The sequence below is a fragment of the Scatophagus argus genome, chromosome 6, assembly GCF_020382885.2.
Source record: "Scatophagus argus isolate fScaArg1 chromosome 6, fScaArg1.pri, whole genome shotgun sequence".
Classification (NCBI taxonomy): Eukaryota; Metazoa; Chordata; class Actinopteri; family Scatophagidae; genus Scatophagus; species Scatophagus argus.
In genome coordinates, this window is record NC_058498.1 from 7180463 (window position 1) to 7195296 (window position 14834).

At 42.6% G+C, this 14834-nt stretch overlaps 1 protein-coding gene across 6 annotated transcripts in view; it reads right to left on the reverse strand.

Annotated features, from left to right (window-relative positions):
• Window positions 1-60: 60 nt before the first annotated feature.
• The window catches only part of adamts10 (ADAM metallopeptidase with thrombospondin type 1 motif, 10), a 43275-nt gene continuing 28501 nt past the window's right edge, over window positions 61-14834 (reverse strand). For 5 of the 6 annotated variants that reach the window (XM_046392096.1, XM_046392095.1, XM_046392097.1 and 2 more), the window contains 10 exons: window positions 14304-14437; window positions 11249-11372; window positions 7647-7727; window positions 6847-7010; window positions 6644-6770; window positions 5367-5496; window positions 4634-4838; window positions 3636-3812; window positions 3324-3489; window positions 61-2970 (listed from right to left, as the gene is read on the reverse strand). In XM_046392096.1, coding sequence (XP_046248052.1) covers window positions 2861-2970; window positions 3324-3489; window positions 3636-3812; window positions 4634-4838; window positions 5367-5496; window positions 6644-6770; window positions 6847-7010; window positions 7647-7727; window positions 11249-11372; window positions 14304-14437 — 1418 coding nt within the window. In that variant the 3' untranslated portion in view covers window positions 61-2860. Of the gene's footprint in view, window positions 2971-3323; window positions 3490-3630; window positions 3813-4633; window positions 4839-5366; window positions 5497-6643; window positions 6771-6846; window positions 7011-7646; window positions 7728-11248; window positions 11373-14303; window positions 14438-14834 lie in introns of all 6 variants that reach the window. The other variant, XR_006843631.1, reaches the window with a different exon arrangement.

Sequence of the window (14834 nt, forward strand, 5' to 3'; positions counted from 1 at the left end):
TTTAGCACGAGCACATCAAATGTTTTCAGTGCTGATACGAAGACTCAAAATGACCACATCTCAAGTCTTAGAACCAACAATGCGCCATGTTTATTCAATGTAATGTTTCCTTTGAAAAAGATGTACATGGGGGACAAACGCATTCATTTTCTACTGAACAACATACAGTACATGTCGTGTTATAATTAGCATGTGACAAACAAAACAACAATAACCGGTACTGTTCCTCTTACTTGTTCAGAAAACAGGCTCACTACTCAGTGTGAACCTTTAATAAAGGCACAGGTAAATACAGAGGAAATGCCTTTCTGATGCTTAAACAGGAAATATCTGGCAATGATTCTTTGAATTATCTTCTGAAACAATATGTGCAATTGAAAATGTTACAACTGGTATTTCATGCTATTCAGTCCTGAAAAAACTGCAATGATTAAGTAAGCCGTACGCTCCGATGAAATACGGCTCAACTGGATTTTTCAATTACATATTCTCAATGTTTCTATATTCCACATAAATGGATTAGAAGACTTTCTGGAACCCCATGCACAATCCAACAAAACCAAATATTTAACAAAAGTTATTTGTCAAAATTCTAAAATTTGTTCCCAAACCCAAATGCTTGTTTAACACCAGTAAAATGGATTTTTGTCATCCCCATATTGTTAAGAGCACCTGGAAATGAAAATACTTTGTATAGTACTCCTTCAGAAATTGTTAGAGTATGTGACATTTGTATTACATACATGCACTTGTACATATTTGTCCAGTGAGCTGCGTTTTAGGGGCACTGTTGGGAACTTTTAACCAAGTCAGAGAGTGTAAACTAAACTCATATTATCAGAGAATGAACATAGGAAACCAAAGGGGGCCCCTGGTAGGTGAGGGGCCCTAAGCAGCTGCGGTTTTACACCTCGGGCCAGCTCTGTAATTTGATACTGTTACAAAAGGCTCAAACTGACGTCTAAATAATTAAAAGCACAACTGTTAAAATTATAACTCAGAAACAATGTCAAAAGAGGTGAACTAATAGCACCAATCCAAACCAAAGCACCACAAAGGGAAAACAACAACAACAACAACAACAACATTGCAGCTAAACCCCACACAGACATACTGCAGCTTCGTCTCTTTACAATGAAATTATGTGACATTTAGTGCTATACAGAGCTGTTTATAGCGGTGATCAGTGTGAATATTTGAGAATAGTTTGACCACAGCAGAGTTCAGAGCACAGCGGGCGTCACAGCGATGACTGATCTCTGAGCTTCTGACTCGGCATTTCTAAAAGGGAACACTGCAGGAAGGAGAAAGAGCTGAAACTACTGTCTAAGTAGAAAATCTTCAATGAAATCACCATTCAATATTTGGGTCAGGTGATGCTCTTCCTTTTGGATCACATAATCACACTGCTATCTTGGGCAACGTGGGTTCACGACATGAGAGCATCATTTAGCTTCTGTGATCCGCCGATCATTTTTGATTATTTTTGTTTTTGAGAATTCAGCACACGCTAAGTTATACACTGAGTGATTCATTAAAGGTTCAGTGTGAAGGATTTAGGGGAAATCTCACGGCAGAAATCGAATGTAATATTCCGATAGCCATGAAAAGAAATCACCAGATTAGCACCCCTACAGTAAAAAGATATATGAAAGTGGTGTCGTCAGAGGTCTGATCCCGCTGGCAGAGCTGACTCACTGTGTCCATCACTGTGCTCTGAATTTCCACTCACAGTAAAAGTCACAAGCACTGTTGAATGACTGGTAACATGTGGCAAAAATAAACCAAAAAAAATATATATATGTATATAAATTAACAGCCCCAGGCCCAACGCTGAGGGATTTTCAGATAATGACCCCGAGCTGAGCTACTAAATCTCCTTTGTGAAGTTGTTTTTTTTGCACAAGCTGCCACAGTCTGCAGCCACAACACAAAATAACATCCTATTATCTGAAAGCGTCCTGGCGAGTCAGCACTGGCTTTGCTCACATTACTAAGGCAGTGTCTCGATGTGTCTTGTCCTGTTTTACTGTAGAGAACATTTAAGCAAACTAAACAAAATGTCAAGACTACGGCGGGTTCAATGCAGTGAGACATTTATAGCTTCCACAGAGACATCAAGTCAAATCACATCAACACAAACATAAAATACACAAGACTGTTGACACTTTGTGCAAATCAAACTCTGCTCACACTTCAGCTGAATAACAGTGAGAACTTGATGAATACATTGATATGGGAAGAAAGCAATGGCGTAAAACAATGTGGTCAAGTAACAACTATTAGATAACATAGAAATCTTTCATTTTATAGCATATAAAGATATTCCTTTTCATGGGCAAAGATATCTGGAAAATCATTTTCTTTACAGAGTGGATTTTTCAATTCATAACTAAACGAACGTCACCCGTTAACATACAGGTTTGAGGGAGTACTGCAACCAGCCCTGCGGCCAAAGTGAAATATAGTAGCACCAAAATATTACAACAGAGGGATCTTTTATGAAGACAGACAAAGAGAGAGAGAGAGGGTTCATCCTAAAAGACGATGGAGGGATACTCCCTCTCTCCTCCCTCCTCTGCCCCTCCAGGTTTCAGCAGCCCTCTCTCCAGTGGAATGTGTAACTCATCTCGGCCCAGAGAGGCGTCTGGTTCGGGCTGGATTCTGGCTGGAAAAAAGGTCCCTCTTAGCAGTTACGGGACCAGGTGTAGGTCCGACGGCATCCCAGTTTGATCTCACGCTCCTCTGATAGAGGTAGTGTGAGGGCTGCTGTTAAAAGGCTCAGTGGGAGGGTTTTCAGGCTTACTGTGAGTGTGTACAGGACCCAAAGATGGATGCTGTGAGTTTCGTGGTGTCCAGGTCAGTGTCCCTGGCAGGTCTTGCAGCACATTTGCCTGAAATACGGCCGGCTGCAGAACTTGAACCTGAGCACCAGGGGGCAGTAGGCCACAGTGTTCACATCTTTACACTCTGCAGGGAAGACAAACAAGAAACAGTTTCAAGTTTTTACAGCAGATCTGTGAGAAACAAGAATATTATAACATTTATCCACGTTTACTACTCAAAGGCTTAAAGCTCTTTAACAAATGGCGTTATTCCATGTTTATTATACAATAAATTTTTTTAGAATAAATTTAAATAAACAATGAAAAAAAAATCTAACAACAGAATGTGTCACTGATTTCGTGATTTGTTCAACAAATTAGGGGATTTTGAGATTTGAGAACTTAATCTTTCGAATACAACATCAAAGTGACATGTGAAAACGTTTCCATATTGTTCTTTCTGTGGAACAGGAGAAGCTGCAGTGAGTGAACTTTGACCTTCGGGGTTGTCTGTATTGACAGGCAGACTGAGGTCACATTTGCTCTTGCACTGCTGCATGGCCGCTGGCCGCTGATGTTCCAGACACTCATTGGACGGCTGGCCAGTGTGGGTCAGACACTGCACCGAACGCATCTCCTGACCCAGACCGCACTTGGCAGAACACTAAGACACATACACACACACACGCACACACACACACACACACACACACACAGAACATACACATATTTCAACTGTTGATAGTATTAAAGCACAAAACAGACAATGAGTTGTATAAAACCCCTAAAGCTAGAAGCCAATCACCTTACCTCTCCCCAGGGACCTGTCACCCACTGAGGGGGAGGGCAGCGCTTTAAGTTACAGCGGACTCTGGAGGTGGGTCGGCCATGTTTGGGGCACTTGGACTCCGGCAGCGTGTCACCGCTCTCCCCGCTCTTACACAAGACCACACGGTGCCTGTAGCCAGGACCACAGCTGGGCGTGCACTGCAGAAAGAGGGAGAAAAAGGGAAAACATCAGGTGGGAGGGCAGGGAGATGGAGGCGATAGGAGGGTGCAGCGGAGGGGGGGGTCACTGTGGTCATGAGAAAGAAATAAAAAAGAAATATTCTTAATCCACTCAGCAGAGGGCAGCAGCCATACAAGAAACCAAGTTAAGAGCCTGCTTAGTTCCTGTAAATCAGATGGACATCCTCCTTCCTCTTCAGCATGTGCCATCACTACATTACACAAGACGACAGACAAAAGTTGAACATCGCGGCATCTCTGACACCATATAAACTGGTTTCAAATCATCTGGAACTGTGAGAACAGGATTTCCAGGAGCACAGTGGGATATGACAAGACAGACTTCCCAGGCCTGCGGTGCTGAGGAACACTGGAGAAGGTCAACAAGACGTGTCTTAAAGTTGTTGTTTACACGTGAGCAGAGCTACAAAGACAAAAGGCAGCCTTAAACTCCCACAGACTCCTGAAACCTGAGGTAATGAGGGTAATAAAATAAAATTAGGTCAGAGAATCCCCACATGACGAGTGTAACAATATGTATTCCTGACTTTAACAACACGCTCAGTGTGATGTATTTGTCTGCTCCGTGCCTCTGTTGTGCATTTCATGGTTTAGGTACTCTTACTTTCTCCTGGCAGATGTTTGGGTTTCTTAGGTTCAAATGGAAAATAAACTGTTACTTCATCTCAGAGGAATTCTACAGAAAACTCGAGTATTGGTTGAAATTCAGCCACGAGTTGACTGAAAAACACTGCAGGAGTGCATGCAGACCACATGCATGACTGGAGACGTCTGCCTACCTCTGACCAGTCCAAAGCCAGCCATTCAGGGGGGCAGCTGTGGTTGCTGCAGGGCTCTGTGAGAGAAGGGCGTAGGGACGTACACGCCGAGTCGTCCAGGACCTTCTCCTCTGTCCCAGAAATCCTCCTTTTACATAAAACCTCCCGTGTCCGCAGGCCGCCATTACAGCTGCGGCTGCAGTCCGACCACTCTCCTGTCCACCAGCTAGAGGCAGAGAAGAGCCCTCAGTTTGTTTGTTTGGGAGGGGGGAGGGGGCCTTGCACTGAGCATATGTAGATGACAACAACTAAAGTACACAAACAAGTGCATATTTGCACAAATAAGTAAACGACACTTAATAAATGCTTTGATGAAACAATGTGAATGTGTCTAAAGATCCATTATGCAGCGTGTAAAGGAAAACATGGTATCAAATACCTCAAAACCTCCCTGACATATTATAATTAGTAAATGAAAATGGTGTTTATTGTATTACTATCAGAGTGTGTAGAATGAAACCTGAACAATCACTGCACTGACGTATTTAAATTACATCCAAATATCATCATGCTGTCAGCACAATGGCATTTCATCATACAGGTACAATAAGGAGCACAGTGGAGACAGAAATAGAGACGTATGGTGTAAGCGAGATAAAATGCAACATGTGGATATAAACAATCACACACAGTCACACACAACAAGAGGAAATACATCTGCATTCCACACGAAGTAAATCTGTCATCTTCTCACCTCGGGGAGCACGGCTCAGTATTGCAGGATCGTCTCTTCTCTTTGGGTTTACTCTTCTTGTCACAGAAGTGGTTGTAGACGACTGAGTGATCTGTTTGCCTCTTGCACACCACCTGCTGGATCTGCACGCCTGACCACAGGCGAGGCAAAAGTACAAAAAGGCATTAAAAGGTGCTACATATACAGCAGCAGTCATTCTCCATGTTGTGCTTTTGAATGCCTGATGACATATGGAGCCTGTCATGTAGCTGAGATGAATTGTGTGGTTAAGTTTTAATAATGTCAACATTAAACACTCAAAGTTTCAGCAGCAAACAGCAGCAGCAGCAAATATAAATGTGTATGACAGGGACATTTATCTTATAAAACTCCCTTACACAACATTTCCTAATTGATTTGCAATGGCACACACATGTGCTGCTGCATGTTACACATCAACTGGAGCTTGCACATAGTGACTCCATGTCAAAGTCGGAGACCTGAAATAATGTCATAAAAACATTTCCCAAAAAAAGCACCTTGATTAAAAAAAAAATTAAATAAAAAATGCTGCCTTCTCACTAAATGTTCACCCCCCCCCACACACACACACATTCATGTGCTCCTCTTCACGGCAAGTGAAATAATTTGTTTCTCAGAGGGGGAACATTAGCTCTTATCAGGTAAAGCGACATGGATCATTAACTCACAAAGACTAGAGAGGAAAAGCCAGATTGGCTGTGTGTGATATCTCCAAAGCCTCAGAGACCCTGAACTGCTCAAACACCTCAACGTGGACTTCACAAACACTCCAGTCCCATGGCCTCCCTGGGTCAGCGTTAGTCTACGACACCGATTTACCCTGAGTGCTCTGTGTGGCATCTCTCTGTGTTGGCACATCAACATCGTCTCTCTAACTGACACATTATGTCTTGTTTGATTAATTCGCACATAAACGTAAGGGTTAAATTCTTCTTGGCGAGGAGCAGTGACTTCAAGTAACAGCAGATTTCACAAAAAGTTGAACAATTCCTTTAACCACTTAAATGAATTGAATCTAGCCCCAAATAAATGACTCTAATCTTTCTAACTGACCAAAACAGATGTTTTAGCCATGTAATATAAGACGTTTTTGTGAATTCTGCTCTGTGTGAGTGGCACAAAAATCCGTTCACACCATCACAGTATATTTAGATTTTAGGACTGAAGTTAGGCTTGTAGTGGTTATGTTTCAGATAATATAATAATAACAATATCCTCTTAAGTGAAAGTTTGTGTGTGTGCGTGTGTGTGTCTACCTCCTGCACAGAGAGCTGAGCAGCGTGACCAGGAGGTGTAGTGCCAGGCAAAACTGGACAGGGGATCCCTGTTCAGTGGGGGGTTGAAACGATAGTGGATCCCTGGGTTCTCTTCCCTCACCAGCACCTAAACACACAAGGAAACATTTAACACTACATAGTGAAGATAGCTTTTGGACTTTTGTTTTAATTTCCTTTCTTACCATGACAATCAGGGTTATGTTTGTTGGTCCCAGAGCTTCAAGCGTTTCTGGTCCGTCAGTGGGCCGCCTGTAGTGGAAGGTAGTACCGGCAATGTCGAACCTGCGCGGTGTGTCAATGGTGAGTTTCCCATTGATAAAGAACTGGTCCCCTTTACCCTTCAGCACTGGGGCACAGAGGAGAGGGAGGAAGATGTTGAAGAGAGACGGTAAAGCAAAAGAAAGAAAGAAATGCACTAACTGTAAAAAAGTATCCCGGGAGCAGACACAGTGTCAAGAATTTGCTCTAATATTAGAGTTAACTGCTCATTCGACCATAATTTCTCCTTTGCTGTTTTTTACAAAAGTCAAATACAAACATGTGAAAACACCCGACACCTTTGGAGATGGCTTAATGCACTTATGACGATCTAAGCCATTTCCCCATGTTTCTAGTGTTTAAGCTAAAGCTACACTCAGACAATGTTAGCAGATTAGAACAGGAAAACCTCCAGTCACCCAACTTGGGAGTGAAATAAGGTCCCACTGGGGGATATGGGGAGAGGAAGGACCTTGACTGTCTATTCAGTTATCATTATGTTATCAGTAACACCTGTGCTCTTCCTGCTGTAACATTTTAGTAAGACATAAAAGCGACCTGTTGAATGCAAAGATATTTAACTGAAACTAACGAAGACAACAAATTTCCCAAAATGTTGGACTATTCCAGGAGATTCCACATCCTATTGCTGTAAAACACAACTAACTTTCTTTAAGTATTTGACTGGCAGTCATACCAAACATCAGCTTGAATACCATCTTACCAAGGTAGTTGAGGGAGATGTTGAGCTCTTGTATGTGGATGAACACCGATCCTTTAGGAATTCTGACCACCTCTTCATAACCTGAGACACACACAGACCGGCACAAAGGCAAAAAATTAAAGAAAGGTGAAGGAGGTTTATTGACTAGGGGTCAGAGGGAACGATGCATGAGCAGTGTCAAGCTCTGTGGGACGCTGATGGACTAAGCAGAGGCTTCAGATTCCAGCTGCATTCCTGGGCAGTCGGCCTCAGCTGCCCCGCTTGGCTCTTTGCTAGAGACCGAGAACCATGCCAAGACCCAGTCTCGACTCTCCTCTTATTCTCTCCGTTCCCTCCATCTGTTTTGGTCTGTTGTACCCTTTCTTTTTTACGCTCGTCTCACCTCCAGCCGGCATCGCTCTGCTTTTCTCAGCTCCTCCCTACTGTCCACCCAACAGGCCATCCACAGCAGCCCTGTTAATAAGTTCAGCCTCACTAGAGAAAGACGGAATAAAAAATGGAAGGAATGAAACAATTCCTTCCAGCGCTCTGACCACAAGAGGAAAGATGCAGTTTGGCTCGTGACCTCTCCATGGAGCTCTGAGAGGAGGGACTGACCCTGATCTGGGTTTCTTGTTGGAGGCGTGGAGGATTAGAGGGTCTGGCTTTGAGGTTTTTGGCCTCGGAGACACGCACAGTGAGAGCAAAAGTGCGAGAAAAGTGTGTTCTTCTGTTAACAATCAGGGACATGTGTGGTAAACAGACAGCAAAGGTGCTGTAAACCCCCGGCCCTTGACACTTCAGTAACCCTTCACCGCCTCCCAGAGCTACAGGCTGGACAGATGGAAATAGACTTAAGGGGACATTGTTGCTTCTAAACTGAGAGCACAGAGCAAGGCCCACCACAGCAACTTCCCTTTTCTGGGATGTAAGGAACTCCATTAGTCATTCATGTGTTTTCTTTTTTTTTACTGTTTTGTAGATTCAGTGGTCTGGCTTAATCCCAGACCATATTTAAATCACTTGAGCAGAGAGGAGAAGCACTGGCTAAAGGCTTCAGGAGTTTAGAGAAATCAGAAGCTTGTTATAGATGTGACAGAGTGATGCCGACAGTCATAAATCTTTTTTGTGCCAAGAATAAGCCTCCCATCCTGGATCTGGAGTTTAGCTGAGACCAAGCTGTTCTGCAGTTGTGAAAAAGTTCAAAGTCGAGTTTAGACTTTTAGGACTTTTGACAAGTTAAGTATGTGGTTTAAACTCAACTGAACTCAGTTCCCTAAAGTTCTACTGGCAAAAAAAGCATTTGGAAAATGCACATTATACGGCCTTAAGTATGTTGACACTACTGTCTATGCACCTTGAGCCCTGACGTTAACCCGAACTTTGGGATGAACTGGAACGACAACTGAGAACCAGGCCTTAATCGCCTAACATCAGTGCCCAACCTCATTAATGCTCCTGTGGCTGAATGGGAAGCAAATCCTTGCAGCCAGGCTCTGAAAGCTGCCAAAGCTTTCCCAGAAGCAGTTATAGCAGCATATTGTTACTCATGGTTTTGAAATGAGTTATTCAACAATCACATTGGTGTCCACTAACTTTTGACTATATAGTGCTCATTTTAGGAACAAAACCAAACAAGTGGATATGATATGTTGGACTGTCTGTATGTGATAACTTTTTAAAGATCAGCTTATTTATCACGAGTAGGACACTTAAGCCATGAAAAATGATTTTAAGAAGTCATCTGTTGCTCTGGAGGGAGCTCTCAAAAATCTGAGAAAATAACCCTGAGGATGGTTTCTCAGCTCAGGCTTGAAGCTTTTAACACAACGCCTGCATTACAAACTGAGGGTGTAGAGTTAGAAATTTAGTTTTATTACGGACGTTGCAGGAGCCAGCATTTTTGGAGTTTGACCGAAACTATGGAATAAAAGTTAATTAAAGGGAAATCTCAACCTCTGCTACGTCACTTTCAGTACTTCTTTTAATTGGTCTCTTGCAGTTCCTCAAACATTAAGGGAGTTCAATACTATATTACTGGAGCTTTAATAATAGCACTGACCATGGATAAATTCCTCAGATCAGAAAACACACAAATTAACAACGTTACACTTTGACTTCAGCCTTACTAACACATTTTTTTTTGGCCAACAATAATGTCAGATATTTTGAGGGCAGTCGAGACCTCAGCTGAGGCTGACAGAGTGGCCTGGTCACTGTGGTCCAGAGCATGACTGTCTGTTCAGGGTGTGTCCCTCAGAGGAATCCTGAAAGGGGGTGAGTGGTGTTGACAGTTGGGTGAGAAACTCTGAGGTTGGTGTTGTGGGGAGAAACGTAACCCAGAATAGATCCAAAAGCAGCTGGACCTCAAGCCACACTGGTTGGACCTCAAATAAATCTGTGTGACACGTGTCCCTTGGAGGCTGGAGGATAAATATATATATGTATATACAGCGTATGGCGTATATACAGCGTATGGCATGTATGTGTGTATATTTATCTCAGCTGAAGTTATTTAAGGAGTCTTTCTTTGTCTTCTTAGGGTTCGTTGCTTGGAAACAGTTGATGTGTATCTGTGTGTGGTACTGAGCTGACTTAAGTCATTTGATTATTCAGTATATTGTAGAAGGTACTAATAGTATCTTTATGCAAAGATCTGTGGACCTTTATTTATAGGTCAAACATCCTCCCATAAGTATGCCCTCATATTTTATTTCTACTTCACCTTATTGCTGCATTTGAAACTGCTGCTGCTCTCTATGATGGGCATTTTTTTTGTTGGTAGGTCTATGCACATTGTTGCGGTGTACCTCATGGTTCGATTCTGGGTCCTATTCTTTTCTCTCCGTATGCACTTCCCCTTGGTCACCTATTTAGTTGACATAATATATTGTTTCATTTCCACGCAGATCATAAACAGTTCGAACTTTTTGTCAGCCCTACAAAGTGTCTATTGATGGACTGAATAACCCAAATACTGAGGTCTTCCACTAAGACTTTAGTGGCCAACGCAGCAATTCATATACATTTATATAAATTGATGTAGACACAATGATGGATAAGACTTGGGACTGTTACTATCCGTAATGCCAACTCTGAATCTGGGCTGCGTCAACTCTCATCTATTGTATATACATGTCCTCAATACAGAAATACCAAAAGTTCAGCAGGTGCTGAAATAACTGACTCTTCTGTGGTGATTCAGTAATTTAGATTTAGCTGGCTTTAGTAAATAAATAACTGTAACAGTATGCTGCTGAACAGTGTTTACATGTGAACATTATTAGGCAAAACATTTTCAATATCTGGGCATCCTAACTCACAACGCAAGACAGTTTTCCAAGATGCATTCGCAGTCCGGAGTATCAGAATACAAACCTTGAATGTGCACATTCTTGGGACAACAGAAAAATTGTTGTTGCGTAACCTCTCGTGTTAAACGGCTCATGCTGACCTAATCTGATTCTCAGGAGAGTGGAGAGTGTACCAAATTCGCTTTAAACCACCCTTCCCAGCTGCCAATGAAATCAGGACAGACAAAATCTTAATACGTGAAGAAACCTCCGTGGCTTCCAAAAGAAAATTCGCGTGATGACCGGTGCCGGAGTGTTTTGTTTATGTACCTCCTTCGGGCAGCGAGTCGTTGAAGAGTCCTTCCACAGACACACAGCTGCTCCCGTCACCCCCGCAGATCCGGCATCGGTCCTCGCGAACGTCTGAGCCGAGGATACGATCACACCCTACATGCTGCGAGAACGGAGAAACAAGCGAGCTGCAGGGTCACTCAGGGTCATGGGTGAAAGGGGCCACGCTCAGTGAACAGAGAGGTGTCAGAGGCTGGCTGAGGGATTATCTCTAATGTCTTCCAGACCACTTTTGCAAAAACACAGAAATATCAGATGGTAAGTCCAGATGTGTTCTGATTCTGAGCAGACATGATGCTCTTAGGTTGCTAAACTCTGCTGTCGACATAAATAAGGTTCACGATGAGCGAAGCAGGTGGTTTCACTCAAACTATTTAACAGTGAACCAAACCTAAACAAGAGTGTAGAGAATGAATGGCAACTGCTCTCGTTCTCATATATTTTTGTGACATTTGGTTATTGTAGGGAGGGATAATGAAGCTTAGGTTTATTATTACTTTTACACTGATTAGATCAGAGTTCATAGTAAAAAAAAAAAAAAGTAAATCCAGAGTTGAAACTGTGATTCATGCCATGGTTATCTGGTGGCTTTATAACGTGTGTAGTTTCAAATGGCAAAGATCCAAACAGTTTCTAGTTTTCAATGACTGTTTTACAATACAGAAAGCAAATAAAACTGTTTGTGGCACTGGGATATCAGGAGAAGTGAGAGACAGCACAGTGCATAATACCTTAAATAACTCCATAGATATTGAGTATATCAAATACATATTTGCATTTGGTATAAATGAATTGATATAAAGGTGACAAAGATGCAGTGATTTGGATTCATAACTGCTCCGAGGACAGGGAAGTGGAAATTCAAGACCCTCTGATATTATATGAAACCAGGAAGAACCAGAGAACTCTTATTAGAGGCGCTTGACTCGAGCCTGCAAAACACTCAGCGCACCAGCTGCGAGAAAGGATGAACTAACTACAATGTCTTTCAGAGCGCCTTTACTAAATGTCTAAGTTGCAGCTGCCTCAACTTCAAAGCTTGAAATTTCTTCTGATCTGTCCTCTACACTTTAAAACTGAGACAGACCAGCAGGTGTCTGCCTGAGCACAGGCCTCACCTGCATTTACCTGCTCTGTTAATTCTGTGAAAGAACAGGTGTTGCTAATACATGCACACTCTGGGCTGGGTTTACTTTTTGGCTAAAAACTGATTATCAGAGATGAAACTAAAGCATTAGGGCTATTACTAATGAACAATAATAACAATAACATCTGATTACTGCAATGTAAATGAACAGAGTGATTTGTGGTCATCAGACTTGACCATCAATGAACTGTAATATCTCTACAGGCTGCCACCAAACTTTCCATTGTTTTGTTGGCCTTTAAACACGCATTTTCTGTGTTTGCTTAAGCATTAATATCGACGTCATCTCCACCTACACCTGCTCCGTCTGCCTCTCTCCCTCTACCAGGTGTTACTGCGTGTATCTCATGTATGTTTTGTACATTCGATTTGTCTCACATTTCATTTTTTTCATTCATTCATTTCCTTTTTGCTTACCATTAACATGTTTATTGCCTCCTATTATTAATTATGTGCTGAAGATTATTATATCATGAGGAGCTGTACCTGTAAGCTCTCCTTCACTGGCAGACTGCATCTGGAGGAGAGTACCAGATGTAGTCCAGGAGCTGACTGCGTAATGAGCTCCGGCCTCAGTAAATCAGATGCTGAATACTCACAGATTATGGCCGCAAACGCAATGAAAACCGCGGTGCACATTTGCGCAAAAGCCATTTTCTTAGTAAATCCAGTCCTTTATATTTTGTCCAACAGATCTGGGAAAAAGGGGCTCTGGCTGACGTGCCGTTCAACCGCAGCGGCATGTTCAGCTGGACCATCTGTTCCCAGGTTCTTTTGCTGCCTCCCACTCTTCTCCTGTTTCTCCCTTCTAGTCACTGTCAGAGCCCAGCTGAAGCCAGCATGAGGCTGCAAACAAGCGATTTCTCCAAAGTATTGTTTGAAGTTTTATTTGTACACAAAATACATGAGAGGTATGACGATGGAGTAGAAGGAGCTGGAGGAAGAAGCTCTGAATGGATCGCAGGCACAAAAATCGCAAGAAAGAAGGAGGGACAGAGACAAAAATGAGAAGAATGAATAAGAATAAGAGTGCAGTGAATGAAAGGCTGCCTGCAGTGCAGACAGACAAACAGCTGAGCTGCAGGGTCACTGAGTTCTTCCAGAGCAGAACAGAGCAGAGAGCAGGGAAAGAGAAAGGGAGAGGAGAGGAGAACAGAGTGGAGATGTTGATAAACAAAATCCTTTTTTTGGATGAGTGCAGGGACTCCAGCCTCCCTCAGCTCCTCTATCTACTGAACCAAGCGAGATCGTGGGGGGTAAGAGGCACGCGAGGGGGAGCTGAACAAAAAAATGTTTTGGCACTCCATGCGACCACAAAACAACAAGCTGGATGTCCTTAAGTTTGAGGTTTAGTTCTCTCATCTTTCACCTCACATGTTTTTCTCCCCATCCAAAGCCTTCTGCTCTCTTCTTGGAGAAGAGCTGCCTTCCAAAGTAAACAAAAATCAACAGCAAACATGTAAACTGAGGGTTGCTGCTATTAGATTTTTTTTGGTTTGTCTACATCCTTTCACAAATGTGCCATGTGGGTGTCAAAATGGGTTCCATGGACCTGTTGGAGCTCAAGGCAGCCTCCAGTTTAACAAAAAGCCAGGATTGATAGTCAAGATTAAGAGAGAGCATCGTTAATGGGAATGTAAACTCGCTGCCAGAGGTAAGACGGTTTTTCAGTGGAGCAGCTGATCATGATCAGCATCAGCAGGCGGCTGTGCAGAGTCTAGAGAGCTAGAATGAACAACATTATCTCACTTGAATACAATCATGTGTTGATCCTCTATTCCGCTGCTTCATCTTTAACCTCTGATGTCTTGCATTCCAATCAAACACTTGCATGGATGCTTACAAACACACACACACACACACATACGTAGGAAGGTCTTATCTCACCTTACACTCTCCGTTTACACACACATCCAGAGAGTCGTCTCGGCAAGGTGTGCCGTCCACCACAGCTGGAGCACGCTCCGTGTAGAAGTTGTATCCTTCCGCCAGGCAATTGAGAGAGCAGGGCTTCACCCCACCTACACACACACACACACACAATGACAGAAGATAAATGCTGAATAAATGATGGCACGATTAAAGTCTCTAACAACAACCTAATATTTTCTATTTTGTGGAAGTTTGCAATTTACCATTTTTTTCCTGTGACAATACACGTTGCAGTACTGGCATAGTCATGGTTATGTGCGTGCGAGTGCAAACGACAGCAATGACATTTCTCTGACCCATGATGAAGAACGATTCAAAAGGTCCAAAAGCTACTTAATGGACCTCGAGCTGAGATTTTTTTTTTTCCACTTCACGTTTCAACTTTTAAGTCAGCACAGAAGAAAATTCCTCTAAGAAAAGAATGAAAAATTCAAAAGATGAGTTTTTTCCTCCTGATAAAATATAAGTTTATGGGATTTGCTTCCC